Source organism: Lissotriton vulgaris, chromosome 10 (assembly GCF_964263255.1).
Source record: "Lissotriton vulgaris chromosome 10, aLisVul1.2, whole genome shotgun sequence".
Taxonomy (NCBI): domain Eukaryota; kingdom Metazoa; phylum Chordata; class Amphibia; order Caudata; family Salamandridae; genus Lissotriton; species Lissotriton vulgaris.
In genome coordinates, this window is record NC_141698.1 from 288,731,301 (window position 1) to 288,753,777 (window position 22,477).

Below are 22,477 nucleotides of genomic sequence, written 5' to 3' on the forward strand. Positions count from 1 at the left end.
ACAGAAGGAATACAACGGAGGTGACACCAAAGCATGCATACACATTTTTAGCATACCCACGGCACACATACATATGTATATGCGTTACATGTACATGTCAACAGCTTTGGTATACAAGTTGGGTTGGGAAAATATACAGGCGAATGTAGTGTGAGTATATGTATATATATATAAACTAAAGTGCCCCACAAGCTGCCTACACTGCCTTACTAAAGAAACACGCTCTGCATATAACAAGGTCAAGCCTTCTTTCCGCTCCCGTTAATTGCTCATAAGAACATGGACAGAGCACATACTTATACGATACCGTCCATGTTCGGCAATACCGTAAACAGGGAGGGGTAACAGCTGACTTCAACACGTCCGCAGCAGCATACGCTTAGCGTTTCATGTCGCTACCCAAATCAAGTACCAAACAAGGGATACTCGCACACCTAAAGCAACCAGACACCCTGAACAACCCTTAAGTTATATCTACACAAGGCATTGAAGCCTTCCCATTGCATCCCCCCCAAAAAACCAATTTCAATCTAATAGGAGCTAGTGGTTGGTAAAAACCATATTAAATATAAAGATGAATGGGCCTACAAATGTAACTTTGTTTCTAGATACAGAGAGTTAACTGCTAACGGACAACTGTAAAAGAGGGTTTTTTTTCAGTGTCACGTCTATAAATATTTACCGCACGCGCAAATATGCTTAAGAGTGTATTTATGGGTATACTCTTCTACAGTAGGACTATTTGGATACCTACTATGTACACAGCACGGGAGGACACATATTCTCTCAAAAAGAACAAGTGGTACACAACACCATTTTGGTTTCTTATTATCTCCTATTATCCAGTGGAGATTAACTACACTTCACTCCCTCCTCCACTATCGCTAAATACAGCTACACAATCTATGCACAGTATGTGAATCTAGAAGACGTCAATGCTGCCAAACAAAACTAGTTCCTTAGCTGTAAGAAAAGGTTCGAGGCATGTGGGCTGCTGAATTCATATCTGTGCATAGATCGCCACCTAGTGTTGGGTCCGGATGATTGCACATTGTTGTCCTGGAAGAGTCTTCGAAGTATCACGAGATAGGTGGCTCCTCCCCTGGACTACAGTGCGCATGGGCATCGCCTCCATCCCCAGATTGTTTTTTTCCGCCATTGGGTTCGGATGTGTTTCGGTTCCCTCTTTCGGAACCGATAGTTGTTCAACTTCTACTCGAGACCAAAAGGTCTTTAGGCTGGGCGTCGGTATAGTTGCGTACGGGTTTCTTTCTGACTCTCAGCTCCGATCTCTTGCTGCCCTTCCACGTGCTTTCGGCGCGGTCGGGCCTGTACTACACTCTTGCTATGGAGCGAACTCCGTTTAAGAAGTGCCCGTTGTGTCACTCTAAATGCTCGCACCTCGACGTGCACCCGGTGTGCAATACCTGCTTGTCGCCGGATCACCGCGAGGACACCTGCATGGCGTGTTCGAAATTCAGGAGCAAGAAGACTTTAAAGATTCGTCGGGCCAATAGGCTCCAGGCTAGGTTATCGGCCACGGCGCCCCCGCCTGACGACATTTTCCAAGAATATGTCGAGGGAGAAGACGACGTGCAAGGTTCGGACTCTAATCCCGCATCCGAGGGAGAGGCCTACGACGCGGGTGAGGAGAACTTTGACGAAGTCACCGACGAGGTAGGGGACGACGAACAAACTTTTACCACGATGGGAGATAGCTCGGAGGAAGAGCATCCCCAACCTGACTCAGGGGTTGTTCCCCTTCATACGGCCCAGGTCGAGGGATCGCCTTCGGGCCTTACCCAAGATCTAACTATGAGTCCTACGTCCCCGCCTCCGGGCCCGGTCACGGACACTTATGAACCATCACTTACGTCGAAGAAAACGAAAGTGAAGCCACCAGGTCACGCATCCTCGGATGCGAAACCGAAAGTGAAAGTGGCGCAGGTGAAGAAGGTTCTGGAGGTGTCAACTTCCAAGAAAACCAAAATGGCCGACTTGAAGAGCCACGCCAAAATGGCCGACCCGAAGCCCTCGGGGTCGGCGCCGAAGGCGAAGTCCTCCGACGCGGCTGCGTCGGCGCCGAAAGGGGTCGCGGACCCGAAGACTGCTTCGAAGAAGCGTCAGGGCGACGACGCGCATAGGCAGGGGGCGTCGGCCCCGAAGACGGTGCCTGCCGGCGCACAGGCTCTCGAAGATGAGGGGTCGCTCGAACCGGCCCAGCCCTCTCCGGCCTGGACAAAGAAGGTAGCGGAATCCTTGCAGCGGATTCGAAAGGCCAGCGTGGTTCCCGCACAGGACTAAGCCGACACCTAAGCCTGCGAGGGAGCAAACGCCTATCTGTTTCACCCTGCCGCCCAAGTCGGCGCCGAAGGCCTTCGCACCGAAACAGGGCGGACCCTCGAGGGAGGTGTTAACGCCGAAGGCTGCCTTGGCGGTGTCGAAGCTGCGTCTCCAGCCGCTTGCGGAAGAGGAACGTCGTGCGGTAATAATCGACGCCAACACCGGAAAGCTGTCGCTCCTCAAACGGAAGATCACGACGGAGCCGACGTTGGAACCCTTTAAGATTCCTCTCAAAAACAAAAGGGACTCCGAGGACTCTCCGGCTTTGGTGGAACCTGTGTCCCCGCAAACCCTAGGACACTCGCCGACGCATTCCGCTGCAGCCGATGCGGACGAGGAAGGTGACGAGTACAACTATCCGGCGTACTCGGATCCGGAGGAGGAGCACGTACCGTGGTCCGCCGGAGGCGACACGGAGGACCCGCAGTCGGCTCAGGACACTCAACTTTTCGCGGCCAAGACGTCCCCGTCTGAGGACTCGGCGGCCTTCAATGCTCTGATAGAGAGAGCTGCTGCTAACCACGACGTCGAGCTGCACTCGGACCCCGTGGATGTGGACTTCTTGTTCGACACCTTCTCGGTAGCCGAAAAGTCTGTCAAAACGCTACCGATGCTTAAGGGGGTGCTGAAACATGCAACGGAGGTTTTCAAGGAGCCCACCCGAGCGCGTGTGGTCAACCCTCGCATCGACAGGAAATATAAGGCAGCGCCCACGGATCCTACATATATCAAGGGACACTTGCCATTGGACTCCTTGATTGTTTCCAACGCTCGGAAGAGGGCGAACTCTCAAACTACTGGTGACGCTCCTCCCCCGGACAAAGTGTCCAAGATCTTTGAGGCCTCAGGCAAACGAATTGCTGCACAGGCAGCTAATATCTGGAGAATATCTAACACCCAAGCATTACTTGCACGTTATGATAGGGCCCATTATGACACATTAGAGGCCATACTGCAACACTTGCCTGACCAATACAAGGAGGCGGGGAGATGCTCATTCAGGAGGGTAAACTCATTACGAATGCATCCATCAAATGTGCACTGGATGTGGCAGACACAGCCTCCAGGGCTATCAATACCAGTGTGCTGCTTCGACGCCATGCCTGGCTTAGAATTTCGGGGTTCAAACCCGACATCCAAACTACGATCCTCAATCAAACAGTGAATCCTGACCACCTGTTTGGCCCTGAGGTGGAAGCCACACTGGAGAAAATGAAAAAAGATACGGAAACTGCCAAGTCTATGGGGGCTCTACAAAGTCAGCAGTTTCGGAGTGGTTCCTTTCGCCGCTCAAACTCCAGAGGCACCTCAAGGGGACAGGCGTCCCAGTCAACCCAATATTACAAAAGTAACACCCAAGCCTCGTATAACAACAAGGGTGGAGGTGGTTACAGAGGCAATAATGTCAAGGGCAGGGGACGTGGAAACAATAGTTCCAGGTCCACCACCACCAACAAACAGTGACGTCTTGTCACTGCCCCCCGACCATGCAACACCGGTCGGGGGGAGACTCCAGCAGTTCCTGCCGGCGTGGAAAACCATCACCACGGACAGGTGGGTGAGGTCTATTATCCAGTATGGGTACTGTCTAGAGCTTACGTCCATTCCACCGGACATACCCCCAAGGAGCCGTCCTATGTCAGGCGAGCACTTGACCTTGTTGCAGCAAGAAGTTCTGGTCATGCTGCAAAAAGGGGCAATAGAGCTCGTTCCATTGCAAGAGCGGGGAACAGGGGTTTACTCCCTGTATTTTCTGATTCCCAAGAAGGACGGATCCCTCAGGCCGATCCTGGACCTCAGGCCCCTGAACTGGTACATCCTCTCGGAGCACTTCCATATGCTCACGTTGCAGCAGGTGCTTCCCCTGCTTCAACAGGGGGACTTCCTGGCTACGCTGGATCTGAAAGATGCCTATTTTCATATCCCCCTGCATCCTTCCCACAGGAAGTATCTCAGATTCACGATCTTAGACCAGCATTACCAGTTCAAGGTTCTGCCGTTCGGGGTCACCACGGCACCGAGAGTGTTTACCAAGTGCCTAGCGACTGTGGCAGCGCATCTCCGTCGCCAGCACGTCCACGTCTTTCCCTACCTGGACGACTGGCTCATTCAAGCAAGGACAGAACAGCAGTGCGTCGACCACGTGTCACGCACCATTCATCTCCTGCACGATCTGGGATTCTCTCTGAACTACCCAAAGTCCCATCTCCAGCCCACCCACGTGCGACAGTAGGGCGCGACAATCGACACTCTGGCAGCCACCGCGCAGCCAAATTCAGTGAGAATCGCCAGTATCCAGGTGCTGATCCAACGATTCAGACCCCAACACTCGCTTCCAGCGAAGGTGTTCATGCAGTTGATAGGCATGATGGCCTCCTGCATCTCCATTGTCCCGCACGCGAGACTACATATGCGTCCGCTTCAGGAGTGCCTTGCACGTCAGTGGACTCAGGCTCATGGGCAACTGACAGACCTAGTGTTGGTGAGCGGTCGGGCATACAACTCTCTGCATTGGTGGAATCCACACAACCTTTGCAAGGGCCGACCATTCCAAGAGCCTGTCCCACAGATTATCCTGACGACGGACGCCTCTCTCCAGGGATGGGGAGCGCATGTACTCCAGTACACAGTGCAGGGACTATGGACACTACAGCAAAGGAAGATGCACATCAATGTGTTGGAACTGATGGCAATCTTCATGGCCTTGAAGGCGTTCAAAGTACATCTGTGCAACAAAGTCGTGTTGATCCGGACGGACAACATGACAGCCATGTACTACATTCAGAAGCAGGGAGGCACACACTCTCCGCAGCTGTCTCATCTGGCTCAGAGCATGTGGAAGTGGGCCATTCAGAGGAACATCTTCCTCATGGCAGAGCATCTCCCGGGCAAGGACAATCAAATGGCGGATCTGCTCAGCAGGCACAGCCATCAGATGCACGAGTGGGAGATACATCCATCAGTACTCCAACCGTACTTCCAAAGGTGGGGTCATCCAGAGATAGACCTGTTCGCCACAAAGGAGAACGCAAAATGCCAAAGCTTCGCCGCCAGATTCCCACACCCCCAGTCACAGGGCAATGCGATGTGGATGAACTGGTCAGGCAGATTTGCGTACGCTTTTCCCCCAGCACCTCTGATACCGCTGGTGGCACGCAAGCTCAGGCAGCACTCGATGACTCTCATCCTGGTTGCTCCAACGTGGGCTCGCCAACCATGGTACACCACGTTTCTAGAACTGTCCGTGGTGCCGCATCAAAGGCTTCATCTCACTCCCAGCCTTCTGACGCAGAGCCATGGCGACATTCAGCACCCAGATCCGCAACAGCTCAACCTGGCGATCTGGCTCCTGAAGTCCTAGAGTTTGGCTACCTCAATCTTCCTCCCGATTGCATGAACATCATTCGGGAGGCAAGGAAGCCCACTACCAGAGCTTGTTATGCGGCTAAATGGAAGAGGTTTGTCATCTACTGTGCTAACCACAATATTGACCCTCTAGATGCTTCCATTCAAAACATCATTTGCTATCTTTTCCACCTGTATCAATGCAATCTGGCATACTCTTCCATCCGCATTCACCTGTCTGCTATGGCAGCATACCTCCAGAATAGGCAACACCTGTCACTCTTCAAGGTCCCTGCTATCAAGGCCTTTCTGGAAGGACTCAAAAGGGTCATTCCACCAAGGACCCCACCAGCTCCAGAATGGAAGCTCAATGTGGTTCTTACGAGGCTGATGGGTCCTCCCTTTGAGCCACTGCACTCTTGTGAGCTTCAGTTTCTGACTTGGAAGGTTGCGTTCTTAGTAGCAATTACATCGCTATGGAGGGTTAGCGAGCTGCAGGCGCTCACCATCCAAGAACCTTTCTTCCAGGTACATGCTAACAGGGTGGTGCTCCGCACTAACCCTAAATTCCTACCCAAAGTGGTATCCCAATTCCACTTAAACCAGACAATTGAATTGCCGGTGTTTTTCCAAAACCCGGAGACGCTGGCGGAGCGCATGCTCCACACCCTTGATGTTAAGAGGGCCTTGATGTATTATGTAGACGGGACAAAAGACTTTCGCAAAACCAAGCAGCTTTTTGTTGCTTTTGCCACACACCACAAGGGAAACGCTATCTCAAAAGCAGGGATTGCTAGGTGGATAGTAAAGTGCATTCAGATCTGTTACGCTAAAGCTAAACGCACCCTCACTATCCCACCGAGGGCCCACTCCACCAGGAAGCTGGGGGCCTCTATGGCTTTCCTAGGTAACATTCCCTTAGAAGATATCTCTAGAGCAGCCACATGGTCTACCACACATACTTTCACTAAGCACTACTGTGTAGACGTGCATTCCAAACAGCAGGCAGCTGTTGGTCAAGCTGTTCTAAAAACACTTTTTCAGACCGCTGCAGCTGGCACGGGCGGCCGCCGATAATGGAGGCACTGCTATGTATTCTATGCACAGATATGAATTCAGCAGCCCACATGCCTCGAACTGCAAATGCTACTTACCAGTATGCATCTGTTCTTGGCATGTAGGGCTGCTGACATTCATATCGCCCACCCTCCTCCCCGGCGCCTGTAGCAGCTGCAGTATTCATTCATATATATAAATATGCTCATAGCATGGTCATCACTCACATTCTTCACTCCATCTCTGCCAATGGCTAAAAACAATCTGGGGATGGAGGCGATGCCCATGCGCACTGTAGTCCAGGGGAGGAGCCACCTATCTCGTGATACTTCGAAGACTCTTCCAGGACAACAATGTGCAATCATCCGGACCCAACACTAGGTGGCGATCAATGCACAGATATGAATGTCAGCAGCCCTACATGCCAAGAACAGATGCATACTGGTAAGTAGCATTTGCATTTTGCAGCATAGACTCTTTTAGATTCACATACGACCCTCCCTCCTCCCCTGGGAAGGAGTAAAAAGTAGCAAAAGTGAAAAAAGAAATAGGACAAAGGAGACTCAGAACATAGTCCCTAAATAAACATAATACATAAGTACTAATAAAGGTTAACAAATCGCAAAAGGCTATACGTCTCCGTCTCCTCTTACCGTAGTACATACATACTATATATAAACTAAACAATAGCAAATGTGCTACATCTGGATAACAAGGTGGCCTGTTTAAAACAGTCACAACCAGCTACCTACATAGCTCATAAACAAATAAAAAACATATTGTAAAAAGCATAACACATAAGTGACTGTGCTTTTCATACTAATTAAAAGGAAAAATATACAGCAACATTGTTAAAAAACAAAAGTATACCTGAGAAAATAAATATATATCTATAGGGGAATATATATATATATATATATATATATATATATATATGTATATACAGTAATCATCATTTGAAGGTTAACTAGTGTCCCTCCACTCTCAGCTCAATAAACACATACAAGCAATATTATACTTTTTCAACAAGCAGACACAATCTGAAAGCAAAAGAAGGGAAAAAATAATCTGAGCTTGCTTACACAAGGGGGGTTGTAGCCTGACCATGTGGATCAAGTTTCACAACCATCCAAGAGAAAAAAAAAGCAAAGCACTTCCCGACTCCAACCACAAGATGGCGGACTATGCACAGTATGTGAATCTAGAAGAGTCTATGCTGCAAAACTATTCTTACAGGTAAGTAACTAGTTTCGTTACTGGTACATTGCATTAGCGTGGGCAGTCTCAAAATGTCACGAGCAGAGAACACATGGGTAGCAACAGTCCATCTCAGAACACGCAGGTATGACACAGTGTTGGCCTATTTAGATTGGCCTAGTGTTCTATACCTGTGTAACTTGCTGAGGCTACTGATGGGCTGAAGCAGCTACTTTTGCTTAATTTCTTAAGAAATATCATAATCCTGTACTTTTACTGAACATATACGAATAATGATGTTTTTCCGTTGCGTTTTGCACCTATAAAAAGATTTGGAAGAGTGTTCCTTATTGGACTTTCAGCCACTCTCCATGTAAAATTGATTTGTATCTTATCATATAATAAATTCTCTCTTTTATCATATGTACTCACTGACTGGTATTTCTTTAGTAGGCTTCTTTACTAACATCCATGGTTCAAGTGCCAAGATGCAGATTATCTTGTAGACACTGGATAAAGGATTGGTGTATCATCTACACTACAGTAAACAAAACAGTTTTGTGTTTCTGTTACAGACTTCTAACCTCAGATCTCCTACTTTAGAATGAAACCCAGCCATCAGACTGGATCCGGATTTTTTTTTTTGTGAGCAGTACCCCTACACTCGGTAGGTGGCATCGTTCAGCTCCTCGTGGTATCTGTGTCATCGTCCACGTCTGAAATGACATGCACGTGCCACCCCAGCGTGCTGATGTCTGCTCTTTTCTTTCCATGCAGTCAGTGCAGATCCGGAGAGAGGTACCCCATTTACTTTTCTTTTAGACGTTTTGTCAACATTTTTGGAGACGTGCCTCCTGGTGTGGCAGGGATGTCCATGAGAAGTCTGGAATGAAGCTGTGTGGCACCCGTCACTGGCAGATGTCAGTGACAGATCCGCACCTACTCTCTCTCTGATGCCTTGAGCGTGACAACGATGCAAAGACCTGCGTCGATTGTCATGCCATCCATCCCTAGACCTTGAAGAACTGGAGGAGGCCAGTGGATTGGACACCTCCCAAGATACTGGCTTGGTCTCTTCTCCTACCATGGCTAGGGAGGAGGGTGCAATATTTTCTATGGCGGCGAGGAGGGCCGCCGAGGTCCTGGACCTTATGTTGTCCTCTGTAGCTGTCAAGACTAACCGCTTGATGGCAGTGCTTCAACCTGGATTCGCCCCTTCCAAACCACTTCTCCCATTTAACGAAGCCCTTACAGACATCCTGCTCGGGGCCTGTCTAAGTCCAGCACAGTGGCTCTTGGGGATAGGACAAGTTCCCACCATCTCCCCTCTTTCCTCACCCAACACCCCGCGTCAGAGAGCTTGGTTGAGCATGCCTCCGCTTCTCGAGTAAATTCTAGTGCTTTCCCTTCCACCCCACAGTATAGGGAATCTAAAAGGCTGGACACCTTGGGTAAGAATTTTTTTTCTTCTGCCAGCATGGTATTGCAGTCTGTGTAGACCACATGCCTTTTGGGCCGTTCCAACCATTCCCTTTGCTCTCGCAGGTGCTGCCTATGTTCCTGGGGGAAGCCCTGCCAAACTCTCCTAAACTATGGCTGATGAGAGGGATGCGGGGTAGACAAAACTGACTCGCTAGGCAGAGCGGTTTCTTTGTCGGTGGCCTTACGACGCCACACCTGGCTATGGACAGCTAGTTTTTGAGGAGATGTCCAAGCTTAGCTTATGAACATGCCCTTTAATGGCATCCTCTTCAGCAACAAGGCTGGCTTAGTGCTGATACAAAAGGGGGTGGTGATGGACGGAGCATACCGCTTTTGGCCGCCATAAGTGTGGCAGGGTATGCTCAGACGTGAGTCCCTTGCTCACTTTGCCACTGGATTCAAGCAAGCCGGGCTTAAGACGGCTGGAATGCCAGAAACCGGTCCTGGCAAGCTTGTTTCCTGTCCAGGGAAGGCATGTCTTGGCAGTTCGGGCTGGACTGTTCCCATGAGGCACAGGGTCAGACTTATTTGCATATAGCCATGTCTGAACTGGGGTGGCAGAGTGGGCTAAAGAACGGTGATGGATTAAACCCAGATCTTTTGACTGGGTGTGAGTGTTTGATTGGTTCAGATGCTCCGTCCATTACCACCCCCTTTTGTACGGCTTAGTGCTGAAGCACTCCAATAACAATAGACCTACAGCCAGGTCTTTGGAGCTTTCCATTGCACTCCGTCGACCTCAGTCCACCTTTTGCACGTCAGTGCATTTCCCTAGTGTTTGTGCTCTGCACCTGGTGGGCTCTACTGCCAGAGCATACAAACGCAGCCAAGGATACCTAGCGGATCACAAATGGCTTGTCTATCTGGAGATGGTACAAGGTCTCTTTCAGCAGTGGGGAGAGCCTTAGTTAGATCTATTCGCCACCTCTGAGAATATCCAGTGTCAGCAGTTTTATGCGCTGGAGTTTCCAAGGTGGCTCTTGCTTCGGGATGCTTTTCGTCTTGAGTGGAGCACAGGCTGAAGTCATTGTTGTGGCTCCGGGCTGGACTTGTAGAGTTTGGTATACTGAGCTGTTGAGCATTGCCATTGGTCCTCCAATCAGGCTGCATCTTTGGAAGATCTTCTGTCACAGCATCACAGAACGGTTCTCCAACCGAACTTGTCAATACTCCACCTTCAAGCATGGAGATTGAGCTGCAACAGTTGACCGCTTTCGATCTTCCTCCTGAACTTTGCTAGGTTATCTTGGCAGCCCGACGTCCCTCCACCAAGACGGTATATGCTGGCTGTTGGAATCAATTTGTGGCTTGGTATGCCGGGAAACAGATTGACCGCTTATCTGCTCCCCTTTCCCAGGTTCTTTTGTTTATCCTGATCTTAGCCCATCAGGGCTCTGCATTGGGCACTTTGAAGGAATATTTATCTGCCATCTCCACCTTTCTGCGACTGCCAGATCAGCCATCTCTGTTCAAGTCCCCTGTTGTAAATAGGTTCCTTAAAGCTCTACAACACGTTTCCCCAGCTCCCTTTGTTATGACTCAATGGGTACTTAACTTGGTTCTTACTTTATTGATGTGCACCCCTTTTGAGCCGCTTCAGTCTTGTCCTCTTATGCTCCTCACGATAAAGACTGCCTTTCTGGTGGCAACTACCTCTCCCTTTGATGGTCAGTGAGCTGCAGGCACTGTTCTCTCAGCCTCCCTACATCTTTTTTTCTCCCACAAACTGGTACTTCAGAGTCGAGCCAAGGCTGCAACCACTGCTTTAGCACGTGGAGTTCTGGCCCTGGACATATGCCTGGCAGCAGCTGGGGCATCTCTGCGCACGTTTAGGAAGGACTACTGCCTGTACAGTTGGGTCCATAGGGATGGGCACTTTGTCCGTTCTGTCCTGCAGGACTTTATAGTGTGAAATTGTTTCACAGACTTGCGTCCTGGGAGGTTTTGCTTGGGTATCTATTCTGATGTAAAGAACATGCGGATAGAACTCTTTCAGATGAACAAGTTACTTACCTTTGATAATGCCTTATCTGGTAGCCTCTATCTAGCCACAGATTCCTTACTGACCACCCTCCCACGCTGTGCTAACAGATTTCTACGTTCAAGGCTGTTCCCCTTTCAGGCCCGTAGCTTTCCACACCAGTGCTTCGTGGATATGCAAAACTGGCATAGAAAGTCAAAAAAAGAAGCTGGCATCAGTGCACTGATGTGGTGCACGTAAATTCCTGCACGCACAATGCCGATAACCACATGAAGCCAAACAACGCCACCTGCCAGCACTCTGGGTACTACTCACAGAAAAATGTGCTAATCCAGTCTGACGCCTGGAGATAATTCTAAGGTAAGGAATCTCTGGCTAGATAGTATCTAGTAGATAAGCATTACCTAAGGTAAGCCCCTTGTTTGTTACTTAGAAACTTGTAAAGTGTACCATTCACAATATGTGCGTGGACCCAGCAACACATTTCTGTATAGTTCATTTCCTGGAAACAAAGAATGCCTTTTTCCATGAATCATCTTTGTTAACGTTTAAGGCCAGCCTAACACGGCCTCATTTTTCATGAATGTTCAGAATATTTCTCCCAAATGTATTCATTGAACTTGATTGCTGCGTCTTTCATAAGGAAATAAAGTGCAATGAAATTTTGAATGGAGAACACAAATGTAACTAGCATTTGCAATGCAATAGGTCTCACATTTTTGAGAGTTAGAGCTATTTTACCTATGTGTTTTGGTTTGGAGTGTAATGGATGTATGAACAGATGTAGCTGAAGCACTGTCTAGAGAACTAAGAATAAGGACATACCACTGTGACCTGAGACACAGCTGCAGCACTGCATAGAGGACCAAGAATGGGGAGTTACTGACCGGACTAGAAAAGCAGCTAGCAGCACTGTTTAGAAGACAAAGAATGAGAAATTACCACTGGGAGTAGGGACACAGCTATGTCTGGAGGACTAAGAATGCGCACTAACCACTGGGAGCAGAGACGCAGCTATATCTGGAGGACTTAGAATGAGAAATTATCACTGTGACCAGATATACAGCTTCAGCACTGCCTTGAGAATTTCGATTGAGGGAGTTACTGACTGGACCAGAGAAGCAGCTGCAGCACTGCCTAGAGGACTCAAAATGAGGGAATTACCAACGGGACCAGAGAAGTAGTTGCAGCACTGTCTTGAGGGTTTAGCATGAGGAATTACTGATGAGACCGGAGCAGCAGCTAGCAGCAATGTGTAGAGGACTTAGAATGAGTAATAACAGACTGGATCAGAGTAGCAGCACTGTCTAGAAGCCTTAGAATGAGGAATTACCAATGGTACCAGAGAAGCAGCTAGAATGAAGAATTACCACTATGATCAGAGACAACTGTTGCTTTGCCAAGAAAACGTAGAATGAGGAATTACTGACGGGACCAGAGTAGCAGCTAGAAGCATGCTCTAGAGGACCAAGAAGGAGGAATTACTACTGGGACCATAGAAGCAGCTAGCAGGACTGTCTAGAGAACCAAGAATGAGGAATCACCACTGGGAAAAGAGACGCAGCTGCAGTACTGCATAGAGGACTTAAAAAATGGGGAATTATCACTGTGACCCAAGACGCAGCTGCAGCACTGCCTAGAGGTCTTAGAATGAGGAATTACCAACGGGATAAGAGAAACAGCTAGCAGCACTGCACAAAAAGGTACCATACCAAAGCGAGCAGCCGTTGGAGCAAGGACTGGGAACAGCTAGCTATGGCAGGCGATGCGATCCAGTTTCAGCCAGAAGAGTAGAGGAACTGGACAAGCTAGGACCTTTTACGGCCAGCAACAGAGGCCGACATCATATAGGCCCAGGACCCAAACCAAGAAGGAACGTGTAGGAGGCAGAAAAAGAAGGGACCAATAGCTGGCTGATGATTTCATTCGAGTCCTGTGTGTAGAGATGATAGAGGCTGCTTCCCATGTCCCAGTAGCTGTGACGTACTGGGCACACTGGTCAAGCTTAAGGATAAGGGGAGCTTTGCAAACAGAAAGGAACATAAGCTGCGATACAAAACTCTCTGCTACCTTCAAAGCATAAGCATCACTTTTTGGTAATAAACAGCTAGTCTGAGGCATGGATGCACTTCACGGCAAGGCTGTAGGAAGTGTGTGCCGTTAGCAGGAAATTAACAAAACAAGTAGTGTGCAGCACTAACCTATTTGGCCCATCGTGAATTAATGCATGTAGCAGGAGCAGCATCCAGGGCGTGACCAAACCAGCAAAAGGAGGGACAAATATATGCTATAAACCAACAAGCATTTGCAATGCAATAGGTCTCGCATTTACTAGAGTTTGAGCTATTGGCATTGTAGATTACAATGCCTTTTATTAATGTGTTGGTTTAAAAAAATAAAATAAAAGGCATTGTCATTTACAATGCCAATAGCATAAACTCTCGCAAAAGCGAGACCTATTGGCTATGCCAATGCTTGTTCTGGTTAGTCATAAATCCATTGGGAACGTAAAAGAAGAATTTAGCAGAAAAAATAGAGATTTGTAGAAATAAGAAAAAGAGACCTTAAGGAATAGTGTAGGGAAGAACAATGTGAGGAAGGTATGAGAGTAGTGAATTGGGAGTGGGATACTGGCATGACTAAAATGTGAGCTGGTAAAGAAATGAAGAAAGAAATTGAGCAAAAGGAATGGAGAATGCAAGAGAGATGCAAAAGGGAGAAAGGGAGTAGATTGTGAAAGGGGGAGAAGGAAACAAAAAACATAATGTGGGTAAAGAGAGAAACGCTATGAGTGGCAGGTGATGCAGATGGACAAAACAAGAGATACGGACCGAGTGCATGGAATACATGGAATGAGATGTGTAGCAAAAACAAATTGGCAAAAAGATATGTGGTAGTAATGGATGCTAAGTCATGTGTGAACCAGGGTGTGTGTGTGTGTGTAGAGTACCATGAAAGAGAATACAAAACAAAGCATTAAATACCATAAAACCATTAACTTGGGAAAAGAAAAAAAACACGTCAACAAAAGTCTAATACTGTAAAAACATAAGGATTTCTGAGTATTCCCTACATAATTTAAAGACAATCATATAAGACGTTTAGCTTAACATCAAGCTCAATTTGGTTAGATTTTTTTGTTCTACGTAGCCAAAACAGATCATAGTAAGCGACAAATATACAGTTACTGCAGTTTTCACTAAGGTAAAAAGGAAGAATTAGCAGCTCTGCCAAGTTTAAGTCCACTCGTAGTTAATTGCTACAGTCCCGTTTTTCAATTGCATTCTGGGACTAGTAGTTTAGTTTATCTCATTAAAACGCTAGAACACCAAGCCCCAGCAAAGAGAACCCCTGCACTGGAGCTGCTAGTACTAATACATCTGGGAAACTATGGAGCCATTAAAGCGTTTTGTCAAGAAAACAATCGGAACAATACCCCTTAAATTAAAATTGTAAGTAGCCAAAGATTCGGTGGTGAGTAGGTTGCTGGAAGGGAACAGCATCAAAATGAAGGTGGTGCATATAAAAAGCAGACCTCAAAATCCATGGGAACCTTAAGGGGATGGAAGGGGCTGTTCACATGGCTCCTGTCAGGAGTAACTGAAATGGAAAACCTCATTACAAGGCAGAAAGGTCAATTTGAACAAAAAGGGTGTTTTTGTGCGGCCTTTCATGCGTGACAGTAGTAGAGGTGTCTCAAATCCATCTGTTCGTGTTAAGCATGCAAGACAACATTACCAAACTGTGCAAGAAAACATTACCAAACGATGCTCGATTTTACATTTAATTCAGAATGGACTCTGAACTGTGTGTGTTTTCTTAAAAAAAAAATGGACCTCGCAGGTTTTTCATACACCTGTTTTGGTTTTACTATCGCTGCCTGCAAGTACAACAGAAGAGGAGCCAATTTGCTGCCAAAGTAAATGAAATCGGGATATGTTAATTTGGATGTTCTCACTGACGACCTTATAAATCATCCTGATGTCACGTGCTTGCTAGCAACGAGCTTCAAATGGGAGGTAGGGGAAGAGCTAATCAGGGGGTTCATTAGAAGAGCACAGCTGCTGCAAATGTGGTGAATGAGGTGTTGACAAGGAGTATCAAGCCATAACTAATAAACTAAAGTTATTTTATATCACCGCATACCAAATCAAAACACAGTTTTCATCATCACAAGTCCTCGGAAGGTTTATTTTTCTTTATTTAAAAAGAGCATGTTGAAAACCTCCAGCGGTCGACGCGACTGATTCTGTAAGTGGAAGACTGGTGGGCGGGGGAAATATTCAGCAGAAGATCGAAAAACAAAAGTTGATTGCAACCCGCAACCTAAAAGGAAGAAAAAAAGGTAAGGCAAGTATGAGATGGGCAGAGAAGGCATATCCAGGAGGCAATTACCATGTGACTGTGTTCCCAAAAATATGCAGACTACAGGGAGTTCGCCTCTTAGACAAACGGAAACATCTTTGTGAGTCACAAATTCCGGGGCGCTCAACTTCACCGAGCTGGTGCTGTCAATTGGCAAGCCAGCCCCCCAAAAAGTTGTACAGAATATTCTTATAAAAGGGATACTGTACGCTGGAAGCTGCGTTAACCCCTTTATTTCGTGCAAAACACTTGTAGTGTGCTGTATTCTTTCTATAAGGATATTGAAATTATATTTTCTATGCACCTTTGCTATATTGCTTTCTATGTTTGCATCACAAAGTATAACAGAATCAGTGTGCCTGAGACAGATACCGGAGTAAAAAATAAATGCACTATGACAAGGGTACAAAAAAAACGTACTCCATAATTAGCCCCACATAAGTGAGACAGCCTCACACGCTCTGCAAGGTGCGCCGGATTCCTCTGCGGACTTTGCACATTAAGAAACATAGTCAATTTAGTTCATTTACAATTTGCACTTAATTCAAAGTTGCGAAGCAATTAGGAAATGCTGCAAAAGTTAACAATTCGGTGTCACCCGGGTCGAAGCAGGTGAAACAAGGACTGGGCGAGAAGGGAGGGGGAAAATATCAGCAGGGAAAGTGATGGGGGGAGGAGCACGCGAGTGGTGCATGCGCAAATGGTGATCACTTTCGCGGCTGCTTTGATGTTCTCAGTGGCCGCACGGCTCACTGAGAACATCAAAGCGGCCGCGAAAGTGCCCCAAAAGCTGCAGGCGGACAAATGGTGCGTGCGCCCGGCGCACATGCACTGTACCCGATCCGCCTGCAGACCTTGGGAGCACCTAATAAAAAGGAAGGATTTTTGAAAAGCACGCGAAGGAGCCAATCAGAAGCGATGGGCATGCTGAGTGGCCATACACTCGATACGGCATGCCTCGCAGCACATGTGCGCTGCTAGACTCAACCTAAAAATGCTAACAGAGGCTTAATGTAATGTTACGTAAGCACATTTGTATAGAGCATCTGTCACCCCAAGGGTATCCTGGCGCTTAGATTACCAGTCAGCCTAGATGTGACAGAGATAAGATTGGACCCTTTCCCTATAAGAACCGGGGGGTACCTCTTCCCAGCATGTGTTATGCTGACAGTTGCCTGCCTCACCCACTTATTTCTGGCTCGTGAGAGGATTATCCCCGGAGAACATTGTTGAGGTTTTTCTTTTCAATTTAAAGAATTTCTCAGTACTGAAAAATAATCCTATATACTTCTCTCAACATTTCTTAACAACTCTTGTTGAGTGAATAATTCCTTCTCCAGTTGCTGACTGGAATTGCAGATAAAATGCCATCCTTCTCCAAGGGCCCCTCATGTGGGAGAAAGAAAACTGTTGCAGGTGGACATAAAGTGTGCATTGTATTTCTGCTTCCCTCTCGTTCCGTTTGTGACTGCAACATATGTAAAAAAATAATTAAGTGTCTAAAAGAACATCAAGAGAATGGGAAGGAATCCTCTTCAGAGGCTCGTTAGTGGACATGAGAGCAAGGGCCATAGAGGTAAGAAAAAAGATACTACTGAGACACAAGTGTCCATGTCTCTCCCATTGTCTCCAAAAGACTATAACAGAGTTGGATTGAAGGAGGAAAAACATGACAGTTTCTCATCGCTATCGGAGGACAATGTTGAGATCACCGCTAAGGCCATTGGTGCCGACCTCCTCAATGTCGAAGGAAGGATTAACAATCTCACATCATTGACACTCAAGTCATTTGACATCGAAACCTCAATGGCATCCTCCATCGTGGTAGACATCACACCAATCACTGATGCACCTTTATAGTCATCAAATACATATTGTACACTGTAGGCTATATCTCCATCGAAGAGAACCTGTTCACCATGTAACAATTCACCATTGACCTCTAAAAAAACAAAATGCTGTCTACCTCACTTTCACATGTGTTGAGGGCATTGTCTGTCGCGGTTTACAGTATAAACTATATATTTCACATCCTTACAGGCTGCAAGATCATCACCTTTAGAGGATCAGTCCAGGAAAAGGCACAGAGCGGAATCGCCATCATCTCCGCCTGCATGCTTTCGTCAAGCATCATCACCAGATCCAGCTACATTACCATATCATCCTTTAAATCTGATTATACCATTTGACCATCCGGTACAGACTCCTTTATGACAATTAAACTTCTCGCCACCAAGAAAAACATTGAAGACGACCCAGGTCACCAATAAGAATATGGAAACCTCCATTGCCATATAAATCACAAAGCAGTAGACAAACATTAACTAATAGCTCTCCTTCATCCTAACATGCAAGATCTTATACACGATCCCAATGACGATACACTGATACCAGCATGACTTCTTATACTTTAACTTCTCCTGCTCAGTAACTATCCCAGGTATCACCTATTGATGACATCATCACTTTCCAAGATGTCTTGGCAAGAGGGGTATTGAAATTGAACATCCCCATGGAAGCACCACAACCTTCGATATCAGCGATACTAGAAACACTCAGGTGAAGGCTAGCACCAAAAGCTCTCTTACCATGAGTACAAGGATTATTGGAAATAGCGAAGGAACAAAAACGCATGAATCTTGCAACCGTAAAAGCAGTAACACTGAGTTACAGATAAAATGCAAACCCCCCCCCAACAGGACCCTGCCATCTTAAGATCAAACCCAAAGACAGACTCTACAATAGTAATTGTGGTCTGGCCAAGACGCACTTCAGCACCAAAGTCTGATGCTACCCCTGAGAGTGACAGAGTGCAAAATAATTGACACAGATGAAAAGTGTGGAAATGCTTGAACCCCCTTAAAAATGCAAGTGCAGAACACCCCGCAGAATGTTCCACAAAGAGATTTGGGATGGCATGAAGTCGCTAATGGAAGATTTGCAAACACATTGGCAAACGGCCTTAGTGGAAATGGCAAATGAAGGTTCCCTGGTATCAAACCAAGTGATAAGTGTGGCTGAAGACTCAGCAGAACTCTCTGCTAGAGGCTGCTATCACAGTCTGTCTTTGAGGGGATCTTCAACCCACCTGCCTCCCATGCCACTGGATTATCTATCACAGCCCTATATGCAATTGCCAGTCAAGCAGGAGAGAGATGCCTCCCAGGTCCTAAAAGCAATAGGATCCCTTTTTTTTTATCTCAGTTAAATGTGTGCCTTCAGTTTGCATTTGTACATATGTTTTTTGCTCATAACTTCATTATGCTATATTACCTATTGAAAGATGCTGCTATTCATTTCCTTGAAAAAAGTGGGAGAAATCCTCTAACATTCATGAAAAATTAGGCCTTATTTGGCCTGCCTTCTACATGTTAACAAAGAAGATTCACGAAAAAATACATTCTTTGATGCTGTTTCCATGAATTGAATTACATAGAAATGTGTTCTGAGGTCTGCATGTGCAGCAGGGAATTACTCATGCATTTAGGACATGACTGAAGATTTCTGCAATGCAGAAGCAGAGCTACAGGCTTGTAATTTTTTCTATCTGACCCGTGGTGTGATACCTGACTCACTGCAATTTTAGTAGGGCATTGAAAGGTCTAATTGTTTTAATACAGGCAACTTCTGTTACCCTTACACTGAAACACCTAATTAATTAAAAAAGCAGCTTGGAAGTCTAGAAAATTATAGAAGTCAATTCACTGTGCAAATTTTACTTTTGCTTATTGCTTTCTGGTGACTTTTGTTTTTCATTCCTCTAGTGTCCAAGGTGAAAGAAGAGATGGAGACTTCTCTGTATGAAACTTCTCAATTGCTCGAATCTGCACCTGGGCCATCAACAGGAGTGGGCGCAAATTTTCCCAGACCCACAGAGAAAGTAGTGAAGAGGGGGAGGCCTCCCAAGAATCCAACAGTAACATCAGTGGCTGGCAAGGTGCCTCCTTGCACTTCTACACCAAAGAGGGCAAAGAAGGGAGAGACTCGATTTACGTGTGGCACATGCGGTAAGGGCTTCAGACGTGAGTCAGCCTTTATCCAGCATGAGAAAAACCACACAGAGGAGGTCCCGTACACATGTGCTGAATGTGGGAAGAGCTTTGCACAGGTGGCTGACTGGTTGGCTCACAAGAAAACACACACAGCTGATAGGCCATTCAAGTGCACAGAGTGTGGCAAGACATTTTCCAAGAAAGGGCACTTTTTGAATCATCAGCGGACTCACACGGGCGAGAAGCCGTTCCAGTGCACAGTGTGTGAGCTGAGCTTCATTCAAAGGGCTCAGCTCGCTAAACACAAGCTGACCCATAGTGAAGAGGCTTCCAAAGTTTGCATATCTCCCAATAATGAAGTGGTCTCTGCCAGTGCTTCTGGAGCTACTGTCACTGCTTCCCCAACCACCACTTCCCGATCCACTGCTTTCCCTACTCCGTCTGCCCCCACACCGCCTGCCCCTACTACGCCTGCCCCTACTATGCCCGCCCCCACTGCACCCGCCCCCACTGTGCCTGACCCCACCACGCCTGCCCCCACCCCGCCCACCCCCACTGTGCCCGCCCCTACTGCTCCCGCCCCCACCACACCCGCCCCCACTACGCCCACCCCCACCACGCCCACCCCCACCACACCCGCCCCCACTACGCCTGCCCCCACTACGCCTGCCCCCACTACGCCTGCCCCCACTACGCCCGCCCCCACTACGCCCGCCCCCACTACGCCCGCCCCCACTACGCCCGCCCCCACTACGCCCGCCCCCACTACGCCCGCCCCCACTACGCCTGCCCCCACTACGCCCACCCCCACTACGCCCGCCCGCACTACGCCCGCCCGCACTACTCCCACCCGCACTACGCCCGCCCGCTCTACGCCCGCCCGTGCTGCGCCCACCCGCACTACTCCCGCCCGCACTAAGTCTGCCCGCACTAAGCCTGCCTCCACCACGTCTACTTCTAACACACCCGATCTCTCCACGGATTCCTTCGACTCACCAGGCCCCATCACGCCTGCCTCAGACACACCTGCCCCCACATCACCCATGCAGCCTACTTCTAACCCCACTACACCTGTACAGCCTACTGCTTCCACCAGAGGTAGGCGTTCCCATCCGGACAGTCAAAAGTCCAAGAGTGCCAAGGTGGCCAGAGAAAAGCACCTTAGTCCAGTGGTAAAAGGAACTCGAAAGAGCAGCAGAGTGCAGAATAAGACTGGCGAAGTCAAAGAGTAAAGAACAGAGGCTCTTAGGAATGCTCTGAGGACACAATGTTTAGAGCACAGAAAGACTACTGGTGGTCACTGGGGCTGGATGTAGGAACAGGGGGAAAAGGGTGTGCAAGCACAACCTTTGAAATGCAGTTACTAGGGAGCGTTTGTTGAGATGGAAAATGTATCTGGTCTTCAACTGATGTATGGCAAAACCGGACAGTGGTAGAATGCAGAGTGAGGATGGCAATAGCACAATTATCTGGACAGCCCTAATCCTGGGTAGAAGACTTGTTTATTGTGATGGTTTCGGAAAGAAATTCTCTGTAATCCTGAACTGCCATCAGCTGGTACTGTGTATCGTTACGGTTTTACTGCTACCCCACTTACTAAATGCCATTGACCTATGATTATCTTTAGTTATAGAGCAAAAACTAGTGACCCTGCTGAGGAACTGGCGCCTGTGGGTAAAAAGTGGAGAAAACGTCCATTTGCATCGTTTTGCCATTTATCTAGGTACCAAATATTATGGCCTTTCCCACTGACTAGTGGGCTGTCCCAGAGGACAATAAGTTCTGCAAGTGATTCCTTCCAGCCCTGGGTGGAACAGACTTGGCATTGGCCCTTGTGGTGGCCGGACAAATGTGTATAATGGAATGCATCATACACAGGGCACTTATCTCCAGACATCAAATTCTGAAGAACCTGGACTTTTGGTGATAGAAGACTTAAAGTTGGACATGTCAAGCTGTGAAATTGCCTAGTCTCTGTCCAGTAGTCTACAGTATTCCATCAGTCTTTGCAATTGGGGTCACCCTTTAAAAGTACCTCAGGTATCCTGAAGACAGAACGGGTGGGTGTTATGTCTTTGTTTCTGTTTCCCCATCATAATGTTCTCGGCTCTTCTCGTGTTTGCCAAGTTTATGGAAAGGGAACAAACTCAGTTTAAGTTCTAAACCATGAGTTTGACGAATATCTAGTATGACATGTCTGAAGTTGAGTTTTATCTCAAATAATATGTATTTCGTGTATTTAAAGATTATAACATGCATAGCCACTTGCTGAATGCCAGTGGCCCTGCAAACCTTTTAAATAAAGAAATGTTTTAAAAGTTGACACCGTTTTTAACGTTGTTGATTCATGAACTTGTGTTTACACTTTGATTCAAAAAAAGGAATTTTGTAGCATACTTTAAGAATCTGACTCTTTAGTTGAAGAGGGGATACATATGGAAAAGTAGCATGAATATGGGTGGAGCAGGAATTTGGGGGGCAGTGTCGAGTTTGACAGTAGTATTGTAGGTGTGCACAAGATTAAACTTCATAGCATTAATTTGTAAAATATTCTTCACAAAATTACCATTTTCTGACATTTTCTTACCTGAAAATGTTCAGATAGTTCTAAAGGGAAAAGAACTTGTAATCCTGGTGAGCCGCACCCATGACTGGTACCGTGCAGCACTTAACAACATAAAATGAGCACCAGCACTTGAACCTGCTGACTGCTTTC

General features: G+C 47.2%; 1 protein-coding gene across 2 annotated transcripts in view; it reads left to right on the top strand.

Moving 5' to 3' along the window:
- The window catches only part of LOC147685146 (uncharacterized), a 693,800-nt gene extending 671,716 nt beyond the window's left edge, over positions 1-22,084 (top strand). For both annotated transcript variants that reach the window (XM_086941067.1, XM_086941068.1), the window contains one exon: positions 19,534-22,084. In XM_086941067.1, the coding sequence (XP_086797193.1) occupies positions 19,534-20,993 (1,460 nt within the window). In that variant the 3' untranslated portion in view covers positions 20,994-22,084. The remainder of the gene's footprint in view (positions 1-19,533) is intronic.
- Positions 22,085-22,477: the final 393 nt, after the last annotated feature.